A 16,496-nucleotide genomic window follows, 5' to 3' on the forward strand; every position below is an offset into this window, starting at 1 on the left:
GGAGCGCCGAGTGTTCACCAGTGAGTTTACCTGGCCAGTTATTGGTATGGATTCAAATTAACCAAATAAGCATTCATTTGGAAATAATTGAGTGTCAGCAAGATTTGACCCTGGAGCTTGAATTGGGTTTCGCTGTAACAGTGCAGAGGTGGCACACAGAGAGGTCAGAGTAGCAGCGGGAGAGGGGATTAGAGTGGTGACATCAGGAAGCTAAAGGTCACTCCTGTAGATGGAGTGGAATTACTCCACAAAGCATTCACTCTATGTGTATAGAAAGGAACTGCAAATGCTGGTTTATACTGAATACATGCACAAAGTGCTGGAGTAAGTCAGTGGGTAAGGCAGCATCTCTGGATAAATCGGATGGGTGACGTTTTAATGTGGCCCAGCACAACCCATGTTTAGACCTTGCACTGTTACTGTGTCTCATGAAGGGCTCTGACCCAAAACGTCACCCATCCTTTTTCTCCAGAGATGCTGCCTGACACACTCCAAATTTGGCTGAGCCAAACTTTTATACAGATGCAACATGATCTGCTGGCTTTAATCCTTAACTCCTTGACCACAGAAGGCAAGTTTGCTGGAGAGTCTTTTATTACCCTACCTACTTGAATAGCACTTTTAGGGAGACATGGACCTGCACCCCAAGATCCCGCTGTATGTGTCCTGCCAACCCTGCCTGCATTCAATGGTATTAGCTATAAGGCACAGTTGGATAAGCTTGGAGTATCAGATACTGAGGTGTGTTCCTATACAGATATATAAATTTTAAAGAGGTTTAGATAGAGTAGATGTAGTTGGGGTACGTTGGTCGGCGTGAGCAAGTTTGGCCGGAAGGCCTGTCTCCATGCTCTTTGACTCAATGTGTATTTCTCTGCCCAATATTGCAGGGTCTTAGAACTTCCTAAATTTTAAATGCATTAGAAGAAAGCATAAATAAATTCAGATAAACAAAAGATTGAATACATCATATTTTTTAAAACACTGAAATGCATCATAGGTTTAACCTTAAATTAATTTGTAAAACTGCAGTCCCAGCCCTTGCATGTTCCATATCTACACTAACAGAGATCATTTAGTATTGTGTAAACTGAACTTACTAGTGACATTGACCTGTGTCCCGTTCCCTCTGATATCTCCCCACACTGTGCAGTAATAGACGGCAGAGTCATTGAGCATCACGTTTGTGACCGTCAGGATGAAGCTGCTGTTGGAGGTGTCTTTGAACGACTGGAACTGCTCAGTGAAGCCTGGTCTCCTTCGTATGCTGCCTCCTGCCTCGTGTGTTAAAACCCACTCCATGTCCTGCCCGGGTAGTTCTCGATACCAGTGAACATCAGTGTTTCCCACTTCAGCGTTCTCCATGGAGCAATGTAACCGTGCCGTGTGACCCTCAGTGACACGCTCCAGCCTCGGGAATTGGATCAGGATTGGAGGATTTGCATCTTTAAGGGAGGATATCAATAGGCTATCACTGGAATATAAGGGTTGCTAGAAATTATTTAAAACAGTGGCGCAGTGGTAGAGTTACTGCCTTGCAGCGCCACAGACCCGTGCTTTATTTTGACTATGAGTGATGGCTGTATGGAGTTTGCACGTTCTTCCTGGGGATGTGTGGGTTTCCTCCAGGTGCTCCGGTTTCCTCACACATCCCAAGGACGTTCAGGTTTGTAGGTTAATTGGCTTCTATAAATTGTCCCGAGTGTGTAGGTTAAAATAGTAAGATTAAACGAGAACTTACCAGTTTGAAGTTTGATCTGTATTTTATGAGGAGGTACGATGAGGGATTACGTGAAGAACCCGCTCAGCGCGCAGGCGCGGCATACTTCCAAGCAGCGGTGTGGAATCACAGATAGACACAGTTATTTGAAGTAAACATAGTAAAGATAAGGAGACATCAATTTATTAGTTTGATCCATATAATGAGGGTGGGAGCGGAGGGCACGTAATCCCTCATCGTAACTCCTCATAAAATACAGATCAAACTTCAAACTGGTAAGTTCTCGTTTAATCTTACTATTTTACTTCGGAGTCACGTGAGTGACTACGTGAAGATTTCAAAGCTCTGTGATTTCAAACCGTGTAACAGTTTCATTTCACTCACTGCCGAAGTTCTTGAGGGAGGAAGTGTTATCGTAATCAACCAATGAGTCTATTTGTAGAAAAACACAATGGTATTTTTTAAACAATAACAACAAAGAATTAAGTTGCTCCCCTGGGCTTAAATTAAATATTTGCAGTTCGTAAACCTTTACTGCAAATAAACCAGGTTTTGCCAACGGCTTATTATAAAATTTCTGAACGGTCTTTTCCCCCCCCCCCACCATCCTGCTGTAGCCAGGATGTGGTCTATAGGCATGTCCATTCGACATGGATGCTGCCCTGGTGGAATAAAATTTGTACATGTTAGTGTTTATCCCAGCAGTTTCTAGCACCTGCTTGAGCCATCTCGCAATGGTTTGGCTCGTCACCCAACCATAAGGTTTTTGTGACTGACCCACAAGGCTTTTCATCTCCCTCGAATATTTTGGTTGTGTCTATGTAGGATAGTAAGTGGGTCATGGCACATAACCGTGGTTCTGGTGGGTAAGCCACGACTGGATTAGGTGTTCCTGGTCTGCTCTGTTTGATCAGTCGCTGGATAATGACAGATCTGGTCTGGAGCTGTGATCATGTTGTCCAGTCGCAATAGGTGTAGTGACTGGACCCTCTGAGCGGATACAAGTGCCATCAACATGAGCGTCTTTAGTGTAGCTTGCTCGCTCGAAAAAAAATTTCCTCAACTACAGTATAATAATCGGGAAAAAATTAATATTAAAATTTTGGAAAGGCCCTACAACCCCCACAATTAAAATGTGGATTACGGAAATGTCGGAGACCCTATACTTAGAAATAATTAGACTTGTCTTAATGGACAAACAAGATCTTTTCCATAAAATTTGGGCTCCATTCATTAACTATCTGAAGGGATAGATTGGCACAGCACGATGACCCAACTGAAACTTGAACTCAGGAACAGATGAAAAGCTATACTTTATAACCTACGAACCTATCTCCATTGACGTATTACAGGTAACCCATTCCACCTCCCTTGTTTTTCTGTTGTGTTTTTTTTTCTTTCTTTTTTATTTGTAACTTTCTACCCTCTCTTTCTCCCTCTTTCTATAAAAAATAAAAACACTAGAAGCAGAAGTAATTGATAATGGAAAATTTTAATAATGTATGACTGATGTATATGAAAAGTTTTTTTACTATAATATGTAACTACATTTTATAATATGTCTACTTCTAATAAATAAATTTTAAAAAAGTAATAATAATTGTGAAGCCCAGGTAGTCCATGATAGTGGATGGCTTCAACTTAGATTTATCTGGATGTAGGACGATCCCCAGAGTTTCGAGGAGCTGTTTTGTAGCTGATACTGCTGCCACAGCCAATTCCATCGTTTTCCCTACTATCAGAATATCATCCAGATATGCCATGACAATATGTTTTTGTTTTCTTAGTATTGCCATGGCTGGGTTCAATATCTGGTGAATAATCTTGGGGCTGAAGTTAGCCCATAGGGCAATGCTTTGTACCATCCAGATAAATTTTAGGTATCTGCGATGATCCTTGTATATGGGTACTAGATAGTAAGCATCTTTAAGATCAATGCTTGCCATGAAGTGTCCTTTGGAATTCAGTTGTTTGGCAGTAACAAATGTCTCAATTTTGAAATGTATATACTTAACAAATTTGTTTAGTGATGTTAAGTCAATGATGATGCGACAGCCACCATCTTTTTTGGTTTTAGTGAATATATTCGATACAAATTCCAAAGGTTCATGTTTGGTCTTTTCGATGACCCCCTTTGTGATAAGTCTCACCAGTTCAGCTTGTCCCTCACGTTTCTCTTTGACGGAGGGAGAAATACCCTTTGGGGCCAATGTTGAACTGGCGGCGTTTTTTCTGACATGAATTGTATTGTATATCCACTAATGCTGTTGAGTATATACTTGTCACTCGTGACCATACCCCATGCTTCTTTAAACAAGTGCAATCTCCCCCGTTAATAAAGCACCCTTATTCTCTATATGCTGGTAGGAACCAGACCCACCTACCTCCATGGTTATTGGCGATTCTGTTTCTTCATTTTCCTGAAGGTTCTGTTCTGACGTGCTGGCGATGTTGGGGGGAGGCGCATTTTCCAGGGGGTCCGCTGCAGGCCCTGGTCTAAAAAGATCTTTGGGGATAATGTGTGGACCCCAAGCGTTCACCAGTCCCATATTGCGGACGTCGACTGGTGGATGCCGTGGGGTGCTGCCGCTTGGGTATCGGAGGTCTTGGTTTGCTCGTCCCGGGGCCTGCCCTCATTAGGCCGAAGGTTTTTGATGCTTCCTCCATCTCCTTCAGTTTTTTATTGAGATCTTTCCCAAATAGCAGCGCGTCCGTCTCCGCAGCTGGGGCTTTACACAAGCCAGCAAATTTGGGATTGAGGGCAGGTCTTATGTTTCCCTCCGGAGATTGTTGATCTCAAATTGTGTGGTACACATTAATGCCAGCACATCCTGCTGGCAGGTATCCATCTCCGTGGTCTCCACGGAACGAGCAAAGGCTGTGATGGCCGACGTCAGGAGCCTTAGGATCCGCTGTAGCTTGAGTTCTTGGGACCGGATGTGTGACCCCACATGCCCCCAGATTTGGCTGTTGACACTTTTTACTTTGAGGGCCTCACAGTTTTCTGGTGCTGTGTGTTGTTTCAGCACCTCAGCGAGCACCTTTTCCAGTAATGGTTTATTGGATAGATGGTTGATGCTGGCCGCCATTCTTGGTTCCAGCGGTGCTCCAGCCCGTGAGGTTGCTACAAAGCGGTCCACCACACCCAACAGCTCTTCCTGTTCCTGCACCCCTGGCATACTCCCGAATTCGTCCGCCTGCCCCTGTTCCAGACCAGCCCAGCCCTGGTCACCAATGCTAGCCTCCAGTAATGAGGGAGCAGAGGGCAGTGTACAGAACACTGTGGAGGGGGTGCCTGACCTGCCTCCACGAGAGCGCTCTTTCTGCGCATCTCGCTGGAGCTGCTCCAATAGCTGTTGGATGCAGCTCAGGCGGCTGTCTGTTGCACTGCTGGCGTAATGCCGTGCCTGCGCGCTGAGCGGGTTCTTCACGTAGTCACTCACATGACTCCGAAGTAAAATTAGTGTACGGGTGATCGCTGGTCGGCGTGTACTCGGTGGGCCCAAGGGTCTGTTTCCATGCTGCAGTATATTTGTAAACTAAACTAAACTAAAGTTTGGGACTTACAAAATGTAACTTACCTTACTCAAAGACAGCGACAGACATTAATTTCTGGGCAAGGAGGCAAATGAAATCAGTACTGGTGAAGAAATGTATCGGAATGTTTAATGCGCTTAAAAAACAATCAATCCCAACAAATGGAGAGTTGTGGAAGTCGCCCAGACTCCTTTTGTTTGTAAGTTTGTAAGTCCGCTTGTAAGTAAGATGTAAAAACACAGCCTGGTGATCAGATTTACTGAAGTGTGGTCTAGGAATTGAACAGTATGCATCTTTATGGCTGTGCAGCAGTGTCCAAGGGCCTCTGGTTGGGCAGGAGACTTGCTGATAATATTTTGAAGTCCCAGACAATTATCTGAACAAATCCGCGGGATACAGTTTCAAGGCTGGGTTAAAGTGTGAAGTTTCTCGTGCAAACCTACCATCATCCTGGGGCGGGATGTGGACTGCTGTCAGGAGAGCCTAAGTGAATCCCCACAGTAGGGGTAGTAAGGAAAACACTTCACTGTAAGAGATTCCAGTTCCGGGGAGCAGGAGCTCGCCAGGACAGTCACGTCCAAGCGACCAGGCGGAATTAATTAAAAAGTAACCATCTTTAATCAACTTTTGATCAACTTTAGTTGATCCATCTTTAATCTTGCCTGAGTAGTGAGAAGCCCTCAGGTTGAATGGCACAATCAGGTGAGGCAGGGGGAGCCATGTCTCGGTAAAACACAGCATACAATAGTCCTTGATGATATTTAGGAGATTGAGGGGGGATCTTATAGAAACTTACAAAATTCTTAAGGGGTTGGACAGACTAGATGCAGGAAGATTGTTCCCGATGTTGGGGAGTCCAGGACAAGGGGTCACAGTTTAAGGATAAGGGGGAAATCCTTTAGGACCGAGATGAGAAAAACATTTTTCACACAGAGAGTGGTGAATCTCTGGAACTCTCTGCCACAGAAGGTAGTTGAGGCCAGTTCATTGGCTATATTTAAGAGGGAGTTAGATGTGGCCCTTGTGGCTAAAGGGATCAGGGGGTATGGAGAGAAAGCAGGTACGGGATACTGAGTTGGATGATCAGCCATGATCATATTGAATGGCGGTGCAGGCTCGAAGGGCCGAATGGCCTACTCCTGCACCTATTTTCTATGTTTCTATGTTTCTAACTGCCTTCTAGAAGCAGCCGTTCCTGTACATCACTTTAACATCTGGGAGGTTCCCGATGTTGGGGGAGTCCAGAACCAGGGACCACAGTTTAAGTATAACGGTAGGCCATTTAGAACAGAGATGAGGAAAAACGTTTTCACCCAGAGAGTTGTGAATCTGTGGAATTCTCTGCCTCAGAATGCAGTGGAGGCCAATCCTCTGGATGCTTTCAAGACAAGAGTTAGATAGAGCTGTTAAAGATAGCGGAGTCATGGGATATGATGAGAAGGCAGGAACAGGGTACTGAATTTGGATGATCAGCCATGATCACAGTGAATGGTGGTACTGGTACGCCTGCACCTATTGTCTATTGTCTATTGGTTAATATCTATAATGACCCCAAAAACTTTAACTTCTTTCTGCAACCTCATTTATTCTTGGGCATTCAAGACCATGATACAACCAGTAAGTGTGCTCGCTACTGTGCACGATGGAGTATTCAGCAACATACCCCTCACATCTCTGAGGAAGTAGAGGCTTTGATACATTTTCTTTGGGATTGTATCGATGTGGTGGGCCCAGGACAGATCATCAGAGATGAGTATGCTCGGGAACATGAAGCTGTGGCCTCTCTCCTCCTCCATCCTGCCGAGGTAGTCATGTTCATGGACCCTTAGCTTTCCCTTCCCGAAGTCAACATTCAGCTTCTTGAAGCTCATCCATTATTTTCCAATATAAAAGATGAATAAAACCAACTATAATTTGTACTCACTGGTTACGTTGAGCTGGGTTCCGTTCCCTCTGATATCTCCCCACACTGTGCAGTAATAGAGGGCATAGTCATTGAGCATCACGTTTGTGACCGTCAGGATGAAGCTGCTGTTTGAGACGTCTCTGAACGGCTGGAACCGCTCAGTGAAGCCTGGTCTCCTTCGTACGCTGCCTCCTGCCTCGTGTGTTAAAATCCACTCCATGTCCTGCCTGGGTAATTCTCGGTACCAGTGGACGTCAGTGTTTCCCACTTCAGCGTTCTCCATGGAGCACCGTAACCGTGCCGTGTGACCCTCAGTGACACGCTCCAGCCTCGGGAATTGGATCAGGATCGGAGGATTTGCAACTGGAAAGGGAAAATGTCATTACATTAGCACTAATGTTGAGTTTGCTAAATACTTTACATTTCAACTTAAAATACATTCATCCTTGGTCATTAGATAACGTCATGTAAAAGTGAAAAAATACCTTCGCTTCTGATATTAAACGCCACCCAAGAGGTTTAATAGCCTGATAATCTGGAGCTGGCTTGAAGGGCCGAATGGTTTACTCCTGCACCAATTGTCTATGGTCTATTGTCTAAAATGAATAAATCCTGAGGACCCAATGATCTTCATCACAGAGTTGAAAGGAATGGCATAGGAGATAGATGTTAGACCGTTTTGTCTTCCCTTACCGTGCATCCTTTTGTTTCCTTTTCATCTCTGCCCTCTGCTCACCCATCTGCCAAGAAAAACCTCCCTCTTGTTTTCCACCCATCACTTGCCGGGCTTTGTCTCACCCCACTTCTTATCCAGTTTTCTTCCCCCTGCTTCATTCAGTTTGAAGATAATCTGGTTATCACTTTCCAAAGTTCTAGAGATTTTGGAATTGTTTCCGTACATTGGAGGGGAACAAATGAGGCCTCATTGTTTAAAAGTGAAAGAAAAACTGTTAACTTTGTGAAGTGGGCGCATGTGCGGGGGCTCCGGCCACGAGGCCTGCGGAATCAGCGATAATTTCCAGGGGTCTTGAAGATGTGTATTACAGAAATGAGTTGCTTAAAGCTTAAATAAAGTTTAAGTAAATTAGAATTTTTAGTTTGTCTCACAACAATTTAAACAACTCAATCTCAGAAGTGAAGCAGTGTGACATCGAGATGGAGAAACTATTGAAACCACAACGCTTGGATCTGGATCCCAACTCACCTACTGCTGCAAAGGAATGGAAGCACTGGCTTCGTACAGTAAATAACTTCTTTGATGAGTGTGGCGACAATGCACCAGACAAATTCAGGACATTAATAAGTTCTGTCTCTTATGATGTATATGATTACATAGAGGAATGGACAACTTATGATTCTGCTATTGATGTACTAAGCAGACTCTTCGTTAAGACACCCAATGTAATATTTGCTCGACACCTCCTTGCTACTCGTAAACAAAAACCTGGTGAGTCACGTGATGAATTTTTACAAGAACTTCAAAGACTGTGCCTTCAAAGCAGGTACAGCTGATCAATATTGACAGGAACTTATTTGAGACTCTTTTATCAATGGTTTGGCATGGTTTGACGATTTGAAAACAAAACCTTTGATTTACAGTCAGCTTACAATCAAGCTTACTCATTCGACTTGGCTCAGAAAAATTAAGATGCTTATGGCTCATCTAATGTGTTTCTGCTGCAACTACTATAAAAGAATCTCACCCAAGTACTAATATGGAACAAGCTGAAACAATTTCTACTGATAAAAGTGCCCCTGCTGCAGCATATACTTATTCAAAAAGGAAGTGTTACTTTTGCGGGGGTAATATTCATAATAGAGAGATATATCCAGCTTGAGAGGCAACTTTTAATAGTTGTAGCAAGAAGGAACATTATTCTAGGGCATGCAAGTCTAAAGCAACTACTAAAGTGTGACTGCTGCCATGTATATGCCTTCTTTATGTGCAATTACAGCTGCATTTCCTCAGAGCTTGTCTCATGCAGCTACAACGGTATCCATCAATGGACATACATTTAATGTTCTACTTGATTCTGGCAGTTCAGAAAGTTTTATAAATGAACAACTTGTGTCTTGTCTAAATCTAACTACAATTCCTTCAAATAGAGAAATCTCGATGGCTCTGGCAACTCTCAATACACAAATTATTGGATCTTGTATTGTAGACTTTATTCTGAACAAAACTAGTTATAAATCTGTATGTCTTGATATTTTGAAAGATTTGTGTAGCGATATAATTCTAGGTCAGGATTTTCAGAAACACGAAAATTTAATGACAACACCGAATGGATGTTGAACCATAAAGTGTTTGCTGATATTACAAAGCGGTATGGAACACCTGATATCGATCTCTTTGCATCCCGACTGAATCACCAGTTACCAACATGTGTCGCTTGGGAACCAGACCTTGAGGCAGCAATGATGGACGCTTTTTCGCTGAATTGGGGAAAATTGTTTTTCTATGCCTTTCCCCCCTTCTGCCTCATCAGTCGGGTCCTACGCAAAATACAAATGGACTCAGCTTCAGGTATTTTGGTAGTACCTGACTGGCCTACACAGCCATGGTTCCCTGTGGTCCTCGACATGGTCACTGAACCACTCATGACCATTTCCAAAAGACCAGATCTGTTGGCCCATCCTGTTACGGGCGAAAGTCATCCGTGCCATGACAGGATAAATCTGTTGGCTTGCAGAATTTGAAACGGCCTCTGTTGGATCTGGGATTATCGGACAGGGCCATGAAGATGATCATGGCGGCCTACTGAGAATCGACCAAGAAGCAGTACCTCTCCAGCATTCGGAAGTGGGAAGTGTACTGCTCGAGGACTGGGGTAGCATACAGATAAGCTACAATTACCAACGTCCTGGAGTTCCTATCCAGCCTTCACTTCGATGAAGGACTGAGTTACAGCACAATCAACAGTGCTAGGAGTGCTCTGTCAGCTTATCTATGGAAGGCACCAGGACAGCAGTCCATAGGATCTCACCCTCTGGTGGCCAAACTAATGACGGGTATCAATAACACCAATCCCCCTAGACCAAGGTACACCCAGATCTGGGATGTCAGTGTCATCCTGACATTACTAAGGGGTTGGTCACCAGCCAGGTCCCTGTCCCTGGAACAGCTCACTCTATGCTGATGGTCTTGGTCTCAACCCAAAGTGTCCAGTCCCTATACAAATTAAGACTGGACAATATGGTAACATCAACTGACAAGATAGCATTCAGAATCTTGGAGCTGGTCAAACAGAGTAGACCGGGAACTTCGGGACTGACTTTGGAATTCCGGGCGTACCCATCTGACCCATCTGACCCACGTTTGTGTGTCATGTCACATCTACTGCTTTACCTTAGGACAACTAAAGCCTTAAGAGGAAGCGAAATGGCATTATGGGTTAGCTTCAAACAGCCTCATGGTCGGGTGTCAGTACAAACCATCTCAAGATGGCTCAGACAGGTTCTGGGGGCTGCTGGGATGGATACTGACATTTTAAAAACTCACTCCACCAGGGCAGCAGCAACATCGGGGACCAGAAATATGGAGGTACCAATGGAATATATTCTGGCAACAGCAGGATGGTCTACGGAAAGGACTTTCCAAATATTTTATAACAAGCCGATTGCAAAACCTGCAGTGTTTGCAGAAAAAAATTTAAGTTCTGCAAATATATAATTTAGCCCGAGGGAGCATTATTTTTCTTTGTTTAAAAAAGAAAAATCGTTATTGTTTTTAAAAAATGGATTCATGTTTAATTACGATAACATACTTCCTCCCTTGGATGACTTCGGCAGTGAGTGAAGCATGGATTGTTCCACGGCTTGAAATCACAGATCTTTAAAATCTTCACGTAGTCACTCACGTGACTCCGAAGTAAAATAGTAACATTAAACGAGAACTTACCAGTTTGAAGTTTGATCTTTATTTTATGAGGAGTTACGATGAGGGATTACGTGCCCTCCGCTCCCACCCTCAATTATAAAGGTCAACTGGTATCCTAGTTCTTCTTATCTTACTATGTTTATTTCAATTACTATTTCTGTGATTCCACATCGCTGCTTTGAAGAATGGCGCGCATGCGTGCTGGCGGGGTCTTCACGTAATCCCTCATCGTAACTCCTCATAAAATAAAGATCAAACTTCAAACTGGTAAGTTCTTGTTTAATCTTACTATTCTAGCAAATTTCCTATAAATTATGTCAAGCTATCAGTGGCGCAATGGTAGAGTTGCTGCCTTACAATGCCAGGCACCCGGATTCGATCCTGACTATGGGTGCTTGGCTGTACAGAGATTGGCCGTTCTCATCGTGACCCGCGTGGGTTTTCTCCAGGATTTCCGGTTTCTTCCCACACTCCAAAGACGTTAAAGTATGTAGGTTGGCTTGGTATAACTGTAAATTGTCCCTGGTGTGCGTGGGATAGTGTTAGTGTTAGTGTGCAGGGATTGCTGGTAGGTGAGAACTCAGTGAGATGAAGTGCCTCTTTTCCGCGCTGTAACTCTAAACTAAACTAAAACAGTTGTGATGCAAATGAAAAATTGTAATTTACTTAAACTTTATTTATTTAAGTTTTAAACAACTAATTTCCATAATACACAACTTCAAAACGCCTGGAAATTATCGCTGATTCCGCAGGCCTCGCCAGCCCGACACCCCACCCATAGGTACACTTCATTCTCCCCTCCTATTTATAAGTTGAGACAGTCAGGAGGTTTAGTATGTCTCGTTGACTGTCGCAGCATCAGGAGATAATGGTGTTTCAATAGTTGGTGGTACATATATTGCTTGGTCATCAACTTCACTCATATCGTTATTTACATTTTCAATTTTAGAATTGCTTATTGGCGGTTTTAATATCTTGGTAAACAGTCTTGGGGCTGATGTTAACTCATTAGGCAACACTTTATACTGCCATTGTTGTCCCATCCAGTTAAACTTTAGGTATCTACGATGATCCTTATGAATGGCTACTGAATAGTATGCATCTTTCAAATAGATGCATGCCATGAAGTATCCTTTGGAAATTAATTGTTTAGCAGTAACAAATATTTCCATTTTGAAATGTATATACCTGACAAAAGTATTCAGTGTAGTTAAGTCAATGATGATGAGACACCCACCATCTTTCTTGGTTTTTGTAGAAATATTCGATACAAATTCCTAAGAGTCACGTTCCGTTTTCTCTATGACTCCTTTTGCATGTAACCTCACCAGTTCTGCATGTCCCTCGCATGTTTCCCTTTGTGAGAGTACAAACTCCCTGTGAGGTACATGTTGAACTGGTGGCATACTTTTTTGGATGAAATCAATTTTGTATCCCTGAATACTTTGTAGTATATATTTATCAAGTGTGATAGTCCTCCATGCTTCGAAAAACAAGTGTAACCTTCCCCCTGTTAGTACAGGCCCTACACCTTTTATGTTCTAGAAGGAACCAGACCCACCTACCTCCATGGTTACCGGTAGTGTGTTAATTTCTTCGGCCTCTGTTTCTTCGCTGGTCGAGGCGCCGGAGTGTGGGGTTGGCACATCTTCCAAGAGGGCCGCCCTGGGCCCTGGCCTAAAAAAGACCTCCGGGGATGATGTGCGGCCCCCATGCTTTCACCAGCACCCTGGTGTTGACGCATGCTGGTGGATGCATAGGGGTGCTGCCGCCTGGGTTATGTGGCTTTACTCATTCCTGGACCTGCCCTCATGAGTCCAAGGGCTTTCGACTCTTCGTCCAGATCTTTGACTTGTTTCAACGTCCTTCCCAAACAGCAGTATTTGTGGTTGTGCAGTTTCAGTTTTGCACAACCCTGCAAATTTGGGATTGAGAGCAGGTCTGATGACATCCTTCAGTAGGCAGTTTATCTCATACTGTGTGTTGCACAGTAGAGCCAGTGTGTCCTGCTGGTTATCGGTCATTTCGACCCCATCAACCGAACGAGCATTGGACGTTATTGCTGACGTTAGGAGCTTTAAGACTTTCTGGAGCTTCACCTCCTGGGTCCTTATCACCAGCCCAATGTACCCCCAGATTTGGCTGTTAACGGCCGGTACATTTAGTGAGATGCAGTTCTCCGGAGGTGTATATCTGTCCACAATCTCATTGACTACCTGTTCCTGCAGCGGGTGGAAGGACAGGTAGTCTATAATGGCCGCCAGTTTCGACTGCAACGGCTGTCCCGCTCGTGGTGACACCGTGAACCGGTTGACCACTCCCAGCAGCTCTTCCTGGTCCTGCACCCCCAGCACACTGCTGGTGTCTTCAGCCACGAGCCCCACTTCCAGGCCAGCCCAGCCCTGGCCCCCAACGCTCCCCTCTGTCGAGGGAGATGCGATGGACAGCGCCGAATACGGTGCTGTAGTGGGTGTGCGAGCACTCCCATGGCGAGCTTGCTCCATCTGCTCCATCAACTGCTCCATGCAGGATAAACGGTCACCTTTGCTGCTCTCGGGCAGCGCGTCTTCCTGACCAGACTCGTCCGAGTCTATCGGCCGGCCCGACTTCTGCTTTGCCTTGCCTCCAACCCGCTGCGGTAGTTCGAGCTGAGCAGCTTGCGGAGTTGGGCTTGGCTGAGCAGAGATTGAGTCGGTGACTGTGGACCGCAGCGAGCGCGGTCCAGGTGCCGCCGGTCACCCCCCACTGCTGGAACCCTCCTGGGCCATCACAGTCGTACGGGGCGCGACCTTCTTTAGTTTTCTTCCCTTGTCCACACAAGACGTACAGGGCACAAAAATAAAACATTATTGCTTTAAGCTGAGTGCAGTGAAGATTTGTTAGATAGCTCCTAGAACAATAGTTCTATCATATGAGGCGATATTGAGTAACTGCAGTCTAATGTTTAAAGTTAAGCAGATTGAGAAGTCTTCACTATATAAAATGGTTACGGAACTTGACAAGGTCAATGTGGAGAAGATGTTTCCCAGCTAGGAATTTAGATTCATGGGAGCAGTTACAGTTTTTAAATTGAGGCCAAGGTCATTTAGAAGTGAACTAAGGAGAAATGGATCCACTCAAAAGTTGGTGAACCTTTGGAGTTCTTACCCCCAGAGTGTGAAGGCTCTATCATTCATTGTACTCAAAAAAGAATAGTGAGATCAGTGGATATTGGAAGAATCAGAAGATATGGAAATGGTACAGAAAGTGTATTGAAGTCAGAGTTTTAATTCAATTTAGTTTAGAGATAAGGCATGGAAACAGGTCCTTCACACAACTGAGTTCATTCCAGCATTCAAAGCTTCAAGTTCCTAGGAATAAATATCGTGAACAATTTGTCCTGGACCAGCCATGTCGAAACCATTGTGAAAAAACACTGATACTTCAAAAAGCACACCACACTGCTATTTTCTTAGAAGGCTTAGGAAGTTTGACATATCCCCAACTACTGTCACCAACTTTTACAGATGCATTTAATTGGGATGCATCACAGCCTGGGTTTGAGAACAGTTCCATCCAAGACCGCAAGAAATTGCAGAGAGTCGAAAAGGAGGTAAAGTGGATGTGTTGCCGAGTATGGCCGAGCTGTATTTCTCATGTTTCCTGACCACATTCAGGCACATTCGGCAACACATCCTCTTTACCTTGTTGCATTGTTGATGTATTGAACAAATGTCAGACCCATTACATTGTTAAATACATTTCAATATATGTTAATTTGCAAATTGATATTTTCCTGCGGCACCCAGTAAGTATGAACTGTGACTGTTAATTCAATCATTACATTAATAAGGACTAAAAGTACCATTGTTGATGAATTGCAGGAAGCCATGAAAGACTCTGCAAAAGGACGTACTCAGGCAAGTTGGCGAGAATGTGGCAGTCAGAGTATAATGTGGGATGCGCAAGGTTATTCACTTGTTTGGAAGAATAGCAGAGTGGGTGCGTCTACTTGCAGGTGAGTCCACATCTGCATAGTGGGAAGCATTCAATGGAAAAACAATCAGAGTTCAAGACCAACATATTCCTAGAAGGGTAAATGCTAAGAGTATTAAGTACAGGGAACTGTCGATGGTTATTGAGGGTTGAATAAAGAGAAAAAGTGAAACTTGTGACTGGTATGGGGAACAAATGACCTGGAGGATTGTTAAGTATCAGAGGATTGGAGAGAGCTTAAAAAAAATGAGGAAAGCTGTATGGGCCACTAACCTCTCTGGCAGATAGGATTAAGTTACACTTGAAAACATACATAAGGACAAAAGAATAACTACGGAAAACGTAGCACCCATTAGGAACAACATGGACAACATGGAGGCAGTAGTAGAGATGATGTCCTAAATGTTTCTTTTCATTGGTATTTAAACAGGAAACAGCTTTATGGTTGGAAAGTTCAATGAAGGGGAGATGGGAGACTCTCTTGTAAACATTTAGTTTAAAAATCATTTAGACAGGTACATGACAAGACTGGTTTAGACGGATATGGGCCAAATGCAGGCAGGTGGTACTGGTGTAGATGGGACACATTGGCCGGTGTGCAAGTTGGGCCAAAGGGCCTGTTTCCATGCCATGAGAAGATACTGGAACTAATTCATGACAATAATTAAGGAGGGTTCTGTGCTGGTGTTTACCACTCACTTAGCACTCGTGCGTTTACAGAAAAGATTGAATGCCTGACAATAGACAATAGACAATAGGTGCAGGAGTATGTCATTCAGCCCTTCTAGCTAGCACCGCCATTCAACGTGATCATGGCTGATCATCCCCAATCAGTACCCCGTTCCTGCCTTCTCCCCATATCACCTGACTCCACTATTTTTAAAAGCCGTATCTAGCTCTCTCCTGAAAGTATCCAGAGAAACGGCCTCCACCGCCCTCTGAGGCAGATAATTCCACAGACTCACAGCTCTCTGTGAGAAAAAGTGTTTCCTCGTCTCCGTTCTAAATGGCTTATCCCTTATTCTTAAACTGTGGCCCCTGCTTCTGGATACCCTCAACATTCTGGGACCGGCGCAAGACGGACAAAAGCGAAAGCAATTGCCAAGAATGTTTTCATTAATCAAGAACGTGTTTCCTGCCTCTAGCGTGTCCAAACCCTTAACAATCTTATATGTTTCAATAAGATACCTCTCATCCTTCTAAACTCTAGAGTATACAAGCCCAGCAGCTCCATTCTCTCAGCATATGACAGTCCCGCCATCCCGGGTATTAAACTTGTAAACCTACGCTGCACTCCCTCAATAGCAAGACCCTCAAATTAGTGGACCAAAATTGCACACAATACTCCAGGTGTGGTCTCACTAGGGCCCTGTACAACTGCAGAAGGACCTCTTTGCGCCTATACTCGACTGCTCTTGTTATAAAGGCCAACATTCCATTCGCTGTCTTCACTGCCTGCTGTACCTGCATGATTGCTT

The 16,496-nt window shown here is 44.1% G+C and overlaps 1 protein-coding gene across 1 annotated transcript in view; it reads right to left on the bottom strand.

The window, feature by feature from the left end:
• LOC116976517 overlaps positions 1-16,496 on the bottom strand; it is a 34,839-nt gene that overhangs the window by 462 nt on the left and 17,881 nt on the right. The window contains exons 3-4 of the mRNA XM_033026409.1: positions 7,182-7,526; positions 1,101-1,445 (exon numbers count right to left, since the gene is read on the bottom strand). Coding sequence (XP_032882300.1) covers positions 1,101-1,445; positions 7,182-7,526 — 690 coding nt within the window. The remainder of the gene's footprint in view (positions 1-1,100; positions 1,446-7,181; positions 7,527-16,496) is intronic.

This window comes from Amblyraja radiata, chromosome 8, assembly GCF_010909765.2.
Source record: "Amblyraja radiata isolate CabotCenter1 chromosome 8, sAmbRad1.1.pri, whole genome shotgun sequence".
NCBI lineage: Eukaryota > Metazoa > Chordata > Chondrichthyes > Rajiformes > Rajidae > Amblyraja > Amblyraja radiata.